The sequence below is a fragment of the Spinacia oleracea genome, chromosome 5 (genome assembly GCF_020520425.1).
Source record: "Spinacia oleracea cultivar Varoflay chromosome 5, BTI_SOV_V1, whole genome shotgun sequence".
In the NCBI taxonomy this organism is placed as follows: Eukaryota; Viridiplantae; Streptophyta; class Magnoliopsida; order Caryophyllales; family Amaranthaceae; genus Spinacia; species Spinacia oleracea.
The window spans coordinates 50,312,635-50,327,597 of NC_079491.1; the positions used below are offsets into that span (position 1 = coordinate 50,312,635).

At 37.5% G+C, this 14,963-nt stretch overlaps 1 protein-coding gene across 1 annotated transcript; it reads left to right on the forward strand.

Moving 5' to 3' along the window:
• The first annotated feature begins 2,298 nt into the window (after window positions 1–2,298).
• Window positions 2,299–12,270, forward strand: LOC110796355 (uncharacterized protein At4g15545). Its single transcript, XM_022001422.2, has 9 exons — window positions 2,299–2,655; window positions 2,756–2,824; window positions 7,185–7,241; window positions 7,326–7,398; window positions 8,016–8,114; window positions 8,402–8,632; window positions 8,853–8,895; window positions 9,678–9,756; window positions 11,964–12,270. Exons 1-9 carry the CDS (start codon window positions 2,338–2,340, stop codon window positions 12,054–12,056), a joined length of 1,062 nt encoding a protein of 353 aa, XP_021857114.2. The 5' UTR covers window positions 2,299–2,337; the 3' UTR covers window positions 12,057–12,270.
• Window positions 12,271–14,963: the final 2,693 nt, after the last annotated feature.

Here is a 14,963-nt window from a genome sequence, read left to right on the forward strand (position 1 = left end):
GTGTTTTCCGCCTTCCGAATACCACGAAATCCCCAAGAGGTCCCAACCTTTATTTTAGTCGTTCTTCCTAGCGATAGAGAAGAATTATCTTTTGCATGATAAATCTTTGAAAGGAGGAGCTGTGGATTTCGATGCAACCTCACATTGAATTTTCAGCAACATTAGGGTGCTTCAAACCCTTCCTAAACATAATTTGAACATTCCCCAATGTCAACATTAGCTACTAAACCTCCTAGCATAGTGATTACTGCACTAATGATCACCAATTATCATGAACTTCAATAAACATGCCATTTACAAATTTCCAGCAATATAAGGTGATTTAAAACTACTCCAAAATATATTCAACGTGCTTAAAACCATAAAAATCATAACTTTAATAATTTATAATCATCCTACCATGATTTAAAACCATTAAACTTAAAATTCATGCTTTAAATAATTCAAATTCTCGTTTCAATCAAATTATGTAATCTGAAATTTAATAATTCAATTATGTAAAATATATAAATCCTAAATTCATAATTGAATAATAAAAACTAAACATTTAATTCAATAAAACATAAATTACATAATTAAAACATAATTTAAAACATTAAATTAACTTAGGGTTTAAGAAATTAACTAAATAAAGGGTTAAGGAGATGCTGGCCGGCGGCAAGGGAGGCGCGGCAGCGAGCGGTGGTTCCGGTGGTTGTTGCGACGTGGCAGGGTCGTGCAACAGCAGGAAAACAATTGAGGATGAGAGAAAGAAATAACAACCGAGAAAGGAGAACGAAAAAGAACAAGAAAGCAGAAAAAGAGAAAAGGGAGAGGACTACCGTGCAAAGGGGTCGACGGTCCAGCGACGACAAGGTTCGCGGCGGCTGCTGGCGGCGAGGAAAACTCGCGGTGGTTGTGTGTGGCTGAACGAACAACAATGTTTAAGGGGAAGAAAAGAAACCGAAACCAAAAGAGAAGGACGAAAGAGAAGGGGAAGATGAAGGAGTTACCGGTGCGACTGCTGCGGTGAGGGTGGTCGCCGGTGGGTGGTGGCGGCGGCGAGCAACAAGCAAGTAGGCAAGGAGTTGACGTGACAGAGAAGGAGGGTTTGAGGGTGTTTCACGTGAATGTTGAAGGAGAGAGGAGGGTTTTGTTATTTTCTTTGTTTTCACGTGAAATTGAAAGAGAAGGGAGGAGAGAGTTTTGGGTTTTATTATTTTGGGCTTCACCCAATTGGGCTAGAATTAAGATTTAGTTTTAGTATTTGAATCCAAAACCGATTAGGATTGTTTTCCAATTTCGAACGTGTTTTCGTAATTCAAATTCTTTTTCAACATAAAATTCTAAAATTATTTTTGATTTCATAAATCGTTGAAATATTTAGAACGTATAAAAATAAATATACATTAATTATATTTTTATTTCTAAAATTCGTAAATTCTATTTAAATATAATTAACTATACGTTAAAATATACTCCCTCCGTCCCGGAATACTCGACCCGGTTTGACCGGCACAGAGTTTAAGGAACTTGAATTGACTTATTTAATTTAATAGGTAGTAGTTGATAGTGGGGTATTATTTTAATGTAGTTAGTGGGAGGTGGGTTAAGAGGTGGGGTTGGGGGAGAGTAGGGGTTGAATTTTTAATTATTTTTTGTATGGAGTAGGGGGTAGGTGGGTTAATAGGGGTGGAGTGAGAAATAATATAATATTGTTAGAATATTTTCATTTTTAGAAACAGGTCAAGTATTAAGGGACGACCCGATAAGGAAAACAGGTCAAGTATTCCGGGACGGAGGGAGTATTAATACGGAGTAACATTTAAAATTTTACGGGGATTACAGTTTGATGGGTCTGGACATGATGAGCTAAAGCGGCGATATAATCTGCTGCACGATTGACTTCTCGGTAGATGTGGCGAGAAGAAAAGCTATCAAAATGATTCAAAAGTTGTTTGACATCTTTCATCAGCACTTGAATCTTCTAAAGACACTGAACTTGTCCCTGCAAAATATTAATGATCAACAAGTTATCACCCTCAATGAAAACATGTTATTTTCATTGGCTAACAAAAGACAATTACAAAGAGCTATTGCTTCATCGAGAAGTGGAGAAAAAGTTCCAAGATTATAAATTCCACTAACAATATTATTTTCTAGGTGATCCCTAATAACTATTTCAACCAGGCCAATTTGTAGCCATATGGTCAAATGGCCAAACTCATCCTATGTTAGGATTCCCAAGATGAGTATCATCCTCGCAAGAGTCATAACCAACCACACGTTCATCCAAGTAATCCAACACAGGTCAGCCAAAACAAGTCAATTGGAAAAACATAATAAAAAAAGAAAGAAATGGGTAAAACAGAAAAAGTAAGCGCAGAAAAAGAGGAAGAGGAAATGGGAACATCATCAAATAACGAGTTCGATCTTCCCGAGGAAGTGTTACAGGCACTACCTTCTGATCCTTTTGCACAGCTTGACGTGGCTCGAAAGATTACCTCCATTGCTCTTTCGACACGTGTTTCTGCTCTCGAATCGGAAGCGTCTGCTCTCCGGTCTGAGCTCAGTGACAAGGATGATTTCATTTCCGACCTACAATCTCAGATTGAATCTCTTGATGCGTCCCTCTCTGAAACTACCCACCGTCTTTCTCGCGCCGACCAGGAAAAGGTCGCTTCGTCCATTCTACTCCGTATATTAATTATTAATTATTATCAACTATTATTACTTTTGTAATTTTGTTTTTTTTTTGGTTAAAATTTCGCTGCAGGAGAGCTTGGTGAAAGAGAATACTTCGTTGTCCAATACTGTTGCTAAGCTTCGTAGAGATGTGTCCAAGGTATGTGCTATTTTTTTTAGTAGTTAGTGACTTAGTGAGTTAGTGGTGAAACATTTCAATTGAATAGTTGAGTTCATTACATTTACATTCTTTTATGTTTTCTGAATTAAATTTTCAAGCTTGAGAATACATATGAAGTTAATTCGAATTGTATCAAGTCAATTAACAATTTAACATAGTGGGGAACTGATCAAGCCACCTTGTAGTATCAATGCTTAATGTGATAGAATCATCACCAAAATTAAGCGCATCCCTAACTCTGAAAGAATCAACATTTCTATTTATCTGTCTTCTTTGTTAATTCATGTTAGCTATAAAATTAGAAAAACTTATCCGGATGTTACGAAATTACGAACTGAAACCATTGTCGCGCCGTGGCCGCTGCTCTAAAAGACAATTCCGCGCTACCTCTTATGCAGTAGAACACTTGCGGTTGCCCTCCAAGGTTAACACTGATAAGGATTGACTAAGTCTTTACTTGACTAAGTCTTTAGTTTGTTACGTTGATACTCTGTTACTATAATACCTCCTAATGTTATGCACTAGTTTGTTGCTAGTATATAGCTTAGGTAGTTTAATGTTTAGCGGCTACATTTCCATTCTTGTAAACCTAGTGCACTAGAGCTGTACTACTATAAATGCTGTTGCATATTAATGATAAATAATCACTTCTCCAATTCTCTCTTTTTGGTATCTGAGCTAAGATTCAAATAAAACCATAATTTTATTTCCTCCCTTCGTCTGCTTCCATGGCCATCCCCAACTCCTCTTATCAAATACCTAACTCCAGTGAGCCAACCAAGCCTTTCACCTTTATCAACATTACCAATGCCATCAAGCTTACCCCCACTAATTACTTATCCTGGAGAATGCAAATTCAAGCCATTCTTATTGGCCATGATCTTCACGGCTTCATTGATGGTACTACATCAGCCCCTCCTCCTACCATCACCACCGATGCCGTTGAATCCACGAACCCCGCTCACCTCACCTGGGTTCGCCAAGACAAGTTGTTGCTCGGTGCTCTCATTGGTACACTATCTCCCTCTCTCATTCCCCTTGTATCTCGATCCATCACCTCAAACGAAGTTTGGGATATCTTGGCTAAAACATATGCTACACCAAGCAGGGGCCATATCAAACAACTCAAAGACCAATTCTCCCGCATTTCCAAAGGTGGTCGTTCTATTACTGACTATATGCAATCTGTCAAAGCTTGTGCAGATCAATTAGCGGCTCTTGGTAAACCAGTCGACCACGAAGACTTGATTGATCGAGTTCTTGCCGGCTTAGACTCGACTTATAACTCGACTATTGAATCTATCAATGGTCGTGATACTCCCATCTCATTCGAAGAGCTTCATGAAAAACTCATAAACAAGGAACTGTCAATGGCCCAAGCCCAACCACCTCCGGATCTTCCAGCCACAGCGTTTGCTGCCACAACTCGCCCGTATCAAGGACGTAATCAAGGTCGTCAATCTTGGAATTCTGCACCCGGTCTGCTGCCCACACCACCATCTGACACGAACAACTCCTCTCGTCAGCATAAGCCCTTTCTAGGCCGTTGTCAGTGGTGCGGTGAACGTGGTCATGTGATCACAAAATGTTCTATTCTCTCTTCAAACACGACACCAAGGATTGTGTGCACTTACAAGCCTCGGTTGGAGACCAAAATATTTGCCTAAAACGAAAGAATGTTTGAGTTTGAGAGAGAATTGAGAGAACAATTTCTGTGTGTTTTTCTGAAGAACGGAAGTGTGGAATATATATTGTGAATTGTAACAGCCAGCCATAAAACGACTAGTAGTGGGAAAACGCGAAGTAGTGGGAACTTACATCATTTAGTGGGTTCATTAATTCTTCTGACCGTTAAAATTAATCAAAACCACTTTTGACCAAAAAGAATAACCCGACCCACAAAACCCACCCCACGCCCGCGAACCGCATTCGCCAAGTACCAAGGCCCACGGTCCACGTCCCGATCTGGGCGGCCGGCGCGCGCGCGTGTTGTATGTCCACCCATGCCACTCTCATGTTTTTTTAAACAAGTGTTTCACTCAACCCCCCAAATATAAACAATAAATGAAGTTGGTGTTTTTCCAATGTCGGACTTTTCACATTCTCACTTTTTCCACTCTTTTTCTTTTGCACTTTTACAAGGATTTCCAACAATCCCCCACAGGTCCGAAAATGAGAAGAAAAAAGAATGAAATGAAGGAATTGAATTTCTGGGAAAAACAAACAATTAACACTTAGTGACATTCAAGCTAGGATCTCTTTCCTACCAAGTGACTTTCGTTTTGAACTTAATAGGAAGTTAGAAACCCGTTACCCAAAGCACACAATTGAACATGTATAATATTCTGAATCTCCGCCGATAAAGGTGACACATTATAATGACCATACGTCTTGGATGCTCATAGGTGCTTTGGAGAATAGCCCATGCAATTCTCATAGGAAGCGGCGTCACTTCCACACTTAAGTAGGTGAATCCAATCAAGTGTGAGCTACATCACACCACCAAAAATATGGATAATGGTTCATTAAGAGCCATGTGCTCAACCTCGTTCCAAACAGTAACAAGCACATAATAAACATATAAGGGATGGACAAAACAAATTTTGTGCTTCTGAATTATTACATAATGTTCCCCTTTGAACTCATAGTGAGTAGGAGTTCAATTACCTTACAATTCATCCAATGGGCCTCAAGCCCATCCCCTCCGACGTTTCCAAACTAGTTTCTTACATAGTCCTTTTCGGTAAAAGATATAGTCTAGTGATATCACTCCATTGACAACAATTCTTTGACTGTCTTGTGCCTCAAACGAATGCGTCTCTTATTCCCATTATAGGCATGGTTGTTTGCCACGGCAATAACAGATTGCGAATCACATTGACGTGCAACTGAAGGAGCTGGCTTCCCCCACAGTGGAATATCTGCAAGCACGTTGCTCAACCGTTCTGCCTCATGACCTGCCAATTCAAGAGCAATAAACTCAGATTCCATAGTAGACATAGAAGTACAAGATTGCTTACAGGATTTCCAAGATACAGCTCCACCCCCTAAGGTGAAGACATAACCGTTAGTGGAGTTGACTTGATCATTTCTGGATACCCAGTTGGCATCACAAAATCCCTCCAACGCTTCTGGAAACTTGGAGTAGTGCAATCCCCAATCCATAGTACCCTTTAGGTACCTAAGCAACCGCCTCAAAGCACCCCAATGTTTATTGCTTGGGTTATGAGTGTACCTGCTCAATCTACTTACAGAATAAGCAATGTCAGGTCTAGTGTAATTCATAAGAAACATGACACTACCAATAATCTTAGCATACTCAGATTGACAAACAAGATTACCTTTATTTTTCTTTAAATGGATGCTTATAAGTTATATCATAAGGGGTCTTAATTGGATCAACATTGAATGAATCAAACTTTTTAAGAAGTTTTAAACGTAGTGAGCTTGACAAAGACATATGCCATTTGGAGTTCTAATAATTGATACTCCCAAAATCACATATATCTCACCCATGTCTTTCATTTCAAATTTTGAGCTCAAAAATTCTTTTGTTTCATTCACTCGATCCAAATCATTACCAAAAATTAGCATATCATCCACATAAAGACAAATAATTATACAACCAAATGAATCATGTTTAGAATAAATGCAAGAGTCTCCTTCTTTTACATGATAGCCATTACTAGTCATTGTCTTGTCAAACTTGTCATGCCACTGCTTAGGGGCTTGCTTAAGCCCATACAATGACTTGACCAGTTTACAAACTTTGTGCTCTTGACAACAAAACCTTCAGGTTAAACCATATAAATCTTTTGATCGAAATCACCATTCAAAAATGCAGTTTTCACATCCATTTGATGCAACAACAAGATCATGAATGCATGCAAGAGAAATTAAGGTTCTAATGGTTGCAATTTTAGTTGCAAGAGAATATGTATCAAAATAATCAATGCCGTGTTTTTGGGTAAAACCCCTTACCACAATCCTGGCCTTATACTTGTCAATTGATCCACATGATTTCAAATTTTTCCTGAAGATCCATTTACAAGTAATGGGCTTGCAACCTCTAGGAAGATCAACCAATTCCCAAGTAATGGGCTTGCAACCTCTAGGAAAATCAACCAATTCCCAAGTAATGGGCTTGCAACCTCTAGGAAGATCCATTTACCCATATTTTAACAACATTTTCTTATACTAACAGGTTGCACAGATAGTGTAGAAAATGCTTACTTTGATCACTACGAAAATTTTAACTACATTAACTTAGACTATCGCCATAAAAACATGAGTACCTTTTTTGTTCATCATTAATTTGTATGACTTCTTGCGTAAACAGTTGGAGGTCTTCAGAAAGACACTCATGCAGTCACTTCAAGAAGATGATGGAAATACTGTAAGTGCATTATCTTGAAGCACTATCACAAGTACATATTTTTTTTATGTGTTGACCAATGACTGTCTCATGTATTTGTGACAGGCAGGATTGCTACAGAAAGCTACCAAGGAAACTTCTACCCCAACTATTATGTCTGCTCAGTCACAAAGTGGAGGTTTACACTCTGCTGTTCTCTATTCCTTCTAAATTTGTGCCACTAGGATCTCTTTGTCTTCGAAAATTACCGAGAAAATTCAGGAACTTTTTTAATCCTGACTTTACTAAATCATAATAATCCCACCTACGGGATGCCCGTTCCTTAGTTGGTCCAAAATTGGTCAGCGTAATTGCAACTTGCAACTCAAAGTTAACTCGGGGTGGGCCATCCTAGATTTGATATATTTTAAATTAATTCAAAGCGGGGACTGATAAAGGTTGATGACCAAATGTTGAGTTGTACATTTCTAATGCTATGAAATTTCTGCCAAAGAGTTTTATGCTGGAACTTTGGGTTTTATGCTGTTTAATTTTTCTGGAACTACTTGGTAAACGGATCGAGTTGTAAAAATCTACTGGTTTGAGTATAAATCATTGTTTAGTTATTCATGTAGTGTTGTATGTTCTTGGTAATACGCGGTTCACTAAATGACTTGTCCAAGTTACCTTGAATAATCTGGTATCTAGAAATAAGTTCAATTATAATAAAAAAATATTTATATAAAACAAAGAGGTATGATCTCATTCAATTTGTTAGGGTCACTAATATAGTTTAATGCCTTTGTTCTAAATCAGATGGTGATGTAACTCCAATACCATCGGCATATGTTTCTTCTACAGAGACTGAGAGTTTAGAACATGGAAACTCATCATTGGAGGATCGCGAAGCAGAAGGTAACTCAGTTCTTGTTTCTGTTGCAATTTTTATGTTTTTAATCTAAACATGTGTGTGCAATCTGTGCATGCATCACGAGCAGAAGGTAATTCAGCTCCCGGTTGTGTGTCCAATTTTTTTTTATTTTAAAATTTAAGCATGTGTGTGCGATCTTTGCATGCATGTGCTTGTATGTCTACTCTGTGGCCATAATATTTTCATCAAGGCAGATACAAATCATTAGAGAAGGAAATTGCTTGTGACATTAGTAATAATTTGTTCAATTGTGTTTTCCGAATGCTTACAGTTTCGAGGCCTCGGATATCACCAGGTCTCTTGTTAGCATCACAAACTAATACTCCTCGCCTCACTCCTCCTGGTTCCCCTCCTACTTTGTCTGCATCTGTGTCACCATCCAAAACATCTAAGCCAGCATCACCAAGGCGACATTCTGTTTCATTTTCAACAACCAGAGGCATGCTTGATTCTTTGCCTTCAAGCACCCACAGTTCCTTTTCAGCTTCGGATTCGGGAAGCGGTGAGTTTGTACTCTTTATTCATTATTCGCATGGTTAATGTTTGCCCATAAAATACATAGAAAATTAATGAATTTGTTTAGGCTTGTCCAGGGAAAGTCATTGTCTCTTTAAGATGTTGAGTTTTTTTTGAAATAACAAGGGACTATGACAATGTCAAGAGTAAAACATTTTGGGAAAATATTAGTTTTGCATATCTTAAAATTCTGTTTCTTGTTCCAGGGAGAACTCAAGTTGATGGGAAAGAATTCTTCCGCCAAGTCAGGTATCTGCTTTTATTAAGCTTCCTATATAAATAGGGTCCTCATTTTTATTATTCTGAAGTGTAGTACATGTGCATCATTGTGCATTGCTGCAATATATGGCCCAACTATTTTTTTTACTGTGACAAAAAAGCTACCTGGCTGGTCTATTTTTCTATGAAAGGTTCTGTTAGTTCTTATTACAAAGTTTAAAACTGAGTGTTAAGAAAATATAACTTGTTACAAATACTCTCTTAAGGGTTTCTTCAGAAAATTCTCTCTTCTTTCCGGCATTTGGGCTCAATTGAATTACCAGTTCTGCAAGGCTACAAGAATAATTACAGGGGATAAGGGAGAGGCTGTGTGGGATTGATATACAACTCTTTTACCTGTAGCCTCTCTGGTTGGACTGCATCCGACTGATACATCAATTCTTTCCCAAATGTTTGTATATCTTTCAAATTGGTTGTTTCAGTTTTTCGCATATTTAAAACATGCTTTTTTTTTAGTAACAATGGAAACTGCATCGATGAAGTTGATGCTGTCCTTTCAAACACACTTGCAAGTTTCAAACTACATTTACAAAATTAAATTGCATATATGTGACCAAGTGCTAAGTTATTTGTTTGGCAAGGTAAAGCAGCACCTTTATCCCTTTATTTGTAATTTTTGTAGGAATTTTCATTATTTCATGATGCTAAATGTCATAGTGACTAAAAACTTTTTTTTTTTTTGGTATTGGTACTCCGTGCACTTGCATAAAAGGTGTGAAGTTGGTCACTGACCCTTGCTTTGTTTTTCTCAGGAGTCGTCTCTCTTATGAACAGTTTGGTGCATTTTTAGCAAACGTGAAGGAGCTGAACTCACACAAACAAACAAAAGAAGTATGTGATCTATCTCGTACTAATTATCTGTTGGATTTCCTTTTAATTTTATAAGAATTAATATATATACTCCCTCTGTATTTATTTAAGGGATACACTTGCCTTTTCCGGCCGTATTTATTTAAGAGATACACTTGCCATTTTTAGTAACTTATCAACCCCACCATCTAATTAAATAATCTATATACACCCCATCCCCACCCCCAATCCCCTAAAATGACATGGTCCCCACTTGTTTTACTTATTAAAATATCTACCCAACCCCACTTGTTTCATTACTTTATTACATTCAATTCTTTTTCTTAATACCCGTGCCCGACCAAGTGTATCTCTTAAATAAATACGGAGGGAGTAGTTCGTATTTACCATGTTTGTTGGGAATGTTCCCACTATGCATAAACTTAACAATAATCCTTCCTTCACTCTCTTCGAAGCTTTGACATCCCCACTTTTCCATTTTTGAAGATCTTCCTCTACCAAACCACTCCCACTCATCATCTTAAAATAAGAGAGAAAATACTTCTTCTGTCCGTTTTTTCATTCTTTGTCTCTCCTCCTCTTGCCCCCAGCCTAACGTGTCCTGTCTCCCTCTTTTTCTTACTTCGCTCGTCCTGATCAAATGAATTTCATTCTACCATAATGAAAGTACGTTTTAGAATTTATGTTTTTTTAGGTCGGCTCAAATCCAAAGTACCAAAATTTCCCTCTTCTTCATCCCATGCCCTCATATTTTTCACCTGATAGCCAATGCATTACAGCACAGCCTTTTGTTTGTGCACACAGTAGAAGAATGAGTAATTGTCCAGTTCATGTAGTTTTTGAACATGCACTCGGCTTCTCTCCCCTTCTACCACTAGACTCGCTAAAACCACTACCAGTTTTGGCTACGATGGATGCATTAGTAGCAATGATTAAGCCAAAATCAATAGGTCCATGTGTCACGAAATGTAAAACTCATTATTTATTGTTGCTCCTTTTTCCTCATGTATGTTCTATTGTCGTAGATATGTCTGTGGGGGATAGAGAAAAAAAGGAGTTGGAATCCAGCAATAAGTGAGGTATGGTGGTGATAAAATTACAAATGGTAAGGGGAAAACTGGAAAACGCAAATCTTCCAGCATTACCTGGTGTTGAGGTTCCAGCCTTGACTATTGCCATATCTAGACAGATTATTGGCTGCAAATTGATTTTTTCAATGAAGCAAGAAAATAGGAGCTAGAAGGCAATGTCAACAACATATGGAGGGGTGGTGGAAAAGAGGTAGGTTAGTTTGCAGACTAGAGGAAGTTGGTGAGACTTTGAGAGAGATTGACTATGATGGTTTGTTGGGCGGAGAGAGAAAGGGAAGGGGAGGGTAAGAGTGGATGTGGGGATTAGAGAATAGCGAGAACGAATCCCATGTTTGACTAAGGGTAATCAACTAATTAACCAACTGTTACAGAGTAATATTGTAAGTGATCAACATCCAAAATTTCTGTTCAAGAATTGAACTGCACAAATCAAATCAAATGGTATTGACCTTGGGAGTGTCGACACGATAATGGTTTACTTTTGTTTTTGTTGTAGAAAATGGTTAAATATCCATGAACAAGAAAAGCCAAACACAAGGGAAACAGAAGACCACCAACTAAAAATAACCAAGTAGAAAAATTTCATCAGAGCATCTTTCTGGGGACAACACCAACTTTGCAGTAGACTTAGCTTGAAAATGTTTCTACCTCGAAAAATAAAACTTTCCTTCTTTTCTCACGAGGCAAGCAGAAGACAGATTGAAAGCAAATGGAGAGCCAGCCAGCTTGCTCTGTTGCTCTGTTGCTCTGTTCCTTCACTCCTTCCTAACCTTCAACAAATTATTGACTACCAATAACTGAACAGGAATGGCCTTGTAGTCAGATAAGAGAAAGCCAAATAAGTTTTTAACCACTTACTAGAAAGCATAAACTCTTATCTGCATTTCTCATCTCAAAATCTTCGAGTTTCCTTTCTGTAAAGTCTGCCTCCTCAGCTTTGCTAGAAATCCACTTCGATTTTCAGAATATCTGATTCCTAGCCAATATAAGATTTAATTTTTATTTTTATTTCTATTTCTTTTGAGGGGATGTAAGATCTAATTAATCGGCAAGGAACAGGTAAATATTCTTCCTACCTTTATCATATACTTGGTATGTTCTATTAACTTGTGTATTGGATATTATGTTATTATGTAGGAAACACTTAGGAAAGCTGATGAGATTTTTGGTCCCGACAATACGGATCTCTATACAATTTTCGAAGGGCTGCTGACGCGTAATGCCCATTAAAAAACGCTCTACTCATTCTGTTTTTATTCTATTTTTATTTATTTTGGGTGCTACTAAAAGCATCCTTTCACCAAGAAATAAGCCAAATATTCATCTATTCAAAGCATTTTACTTGATATGATTTTGAGAAGTTGTACCCATTTCCTTTTCCGTTTGTATAATTACATTTACCACTTCCTTTGTGAATGAATGTAACTAAAGCTTATTTTAGTTAGCTTTTGTCAAAAAATAAAAAGATAAGATAAAAGAATGTAACTAAAGCAGTCTGGCTGTATTAGCCGCCCCTTTTCTTTCTCTCTTGTGCTTCATGGTATCTTAGAAATTTAATTTCCTCCTTTCAAAAAAGAAACTTATTTTCCTCCTTCGTTAATATAATAAAAGTTTAGTAAAGTTTGTTATTCGCCTATCTTCTTTCTCTCTTGTGCTTCATCTTTTGGGGTTTAGGGGTAAAAGGAATGAAATCAAGAAAAGAATTGAGAGGAAAAATAATGAAAAACCATTTGATATATGTTGTTGTTTGGTGACAGTTTGGGAATTCCTCTCTTTTTCTTCATTTACTATATATATATATATCTACCATAAGCTCCCTCTTTCATACGATGCTGATACCGCCTTTCCTCCGCTTGCTCCTACCTCTATTGTCGCTATCCCTCTCCACCCGCTCCGATATTGCCGCTTCTAAAGGAAATATCTCCTTGCTCCAATTTTGCATTTAATGCATTTAATGCATTTAATGCGAATTCTAATAAATGCAGTTCATAATTAGTTAAGAAAGTTAATTATTCAGTGAGATCAAGTGATGTGAATGCCTAGCTAGAGGCCGCTTCAAGTGGAATTAATTTATTAATGCCACACCTTACTGTTGAATGAACTCGTAGGGTCACACCAATAGTATGTTAGCGGATCAAGTATTTAGATGAATATAATATTCAGTAAATACTCTTATAATGGATAATCGGAAATGATTGATGTTGGTTTCAGTGGGAGCTAAACAAACCATCAAAAGCAAAGACGAGAATATTTGTCTGAAAAGAATATATTGCCAGAAACGATAATATTGTTCGTATCAGAAATAGAAATATTACCGTAATCGGAAATATTGCCGTAAACGGAAATATTGTTCGAAATAGAAATATTGCCGGAAAGGGAAATACCGTCGGAATCGAAAATATTGCCGGAAACGGAAATATTGTTTGAATCAGAAATATTGCCGAAAATGGAAATATTGTCGGAATCGGAAATATTATGGAAACGAAAATATTGTTCGAATCGGAAATATTACCAGAATCGGAAATCGAATCAGAACCGTGAAGTTCGATCCATGAGCCGAAAGAACGGGCCAAAGGGCCGCGTGCAACACAGCCCATGGAGAGAACAAGGTTGGCCAAGCGACAACACATGGGCCAGCGCAAGCCAAGTCAGCGCCAACGCTTATGGGACGACATGCGAGCGCAAGCGCCCACACGCAAGCAAGCAAGCCAGCGCGTGCAAGGGGCAAGCCCAGCGCATAGCTGGCCGTAGCCTTGGCTTGGGCGACAAGATAACTTGCCAAGCCAGTTAGTTGGGCCACAAGCCTTGCTCACGGCTGGTAAAGTCCTTAATGGACTCTATGGCTTCTTTTCCTAATTCTACCCTAATTCTAGTTTCCTAATCATAGTGTGTTAGGGTTTATGGAAATTCTAGAATAATTTGTACTCTATAAATAAGAGCCTAGGGCGAATTATTTAACAGACATTACAACACACAAAATCACGTGTGACTTACAATTCAAGGGAGAATTGTAATTTTTCTTATCACCTAAAAGTGAGATCCTGAAATCCTAAAAACCTTATACTGAGATTTTAGTTGGCCGGATTTAAGGCGGATCCGAACGTGATGTGGACTATCTACGAAGAGGAGACATTTGGAGCAATAAACTTGTTCGTGTACCGTTCGGGAGAAGTCAGGGAAGGCACGCATCACAGATAGAATGTATACTTCAATTATGCTAATTGATTATGTGAATTTTACTTGGATTCTGACAATTATGGTTTTTCTGCATATCAATTAGATTGTTAACCTAACAGTGGTATCACGAGCCTCTTGTACAATTGCATAATCAATTAAAACATGGATTAAATTTATAAATTTGCAAGGATTAAAGGGGCAGATTGATTTCGTGGTAATTAATTGCAAATTCTAAGCGATTATTTAATTTATATGTTCATTGGAATTTCTGTAAATTTGTCAATAATTTTCAGAATTTTATGATTTTGAGTGAATTCCGCATGTAAACGACATTTTAAAATCACAAATAGTAATTTTATGCCGAATTTAGAATTCCCAAATTCGAAGCCTATCTATGACTTTTCAGAGGTTTTAGTTTTTCGAATGCAAAAATTATAATTTTTAATGATGTTGAATTGAATATTTGCTAATCTTGTGTGTAATTTCTTAATTTAATAATTGACCTACTGCGTATGATTAACAATTTTAAGAATTAAATTCGTTAATTATGCTACCTAATTCGTCATTTTTAATTAAGTAATTTAAAAGGGATCTGAGTTTAAAAGACCACCTAAAAATGGTTAAAGGTTAAAACTTTCAACTTTTATGAACCCCATATTTTTACCTCAAATAATCAAGTAATCGGAAATTAATTGATTAATGAAATTTATACGATTTATTTATTTTTCATGAATTTTGAAAATTATAAAAGTTTCGATTTTTATAAATAATAATACGTTCACAAATATGTACGCGCGAGCAAGACTGCAAGGTCAAACAAGTGAAGCGCCTAGAGGCGCTGCTGTTTTGGTGCGAGCGTGCAACAGTGAGCAAGGGAGCTCGTAGCTTGCGTGGCGCTGAGGAAGTATGTAGGGAGAGTTGGGCGCGTGCGGGTACTAGCGAAGATCGCGTGTTGTGTGT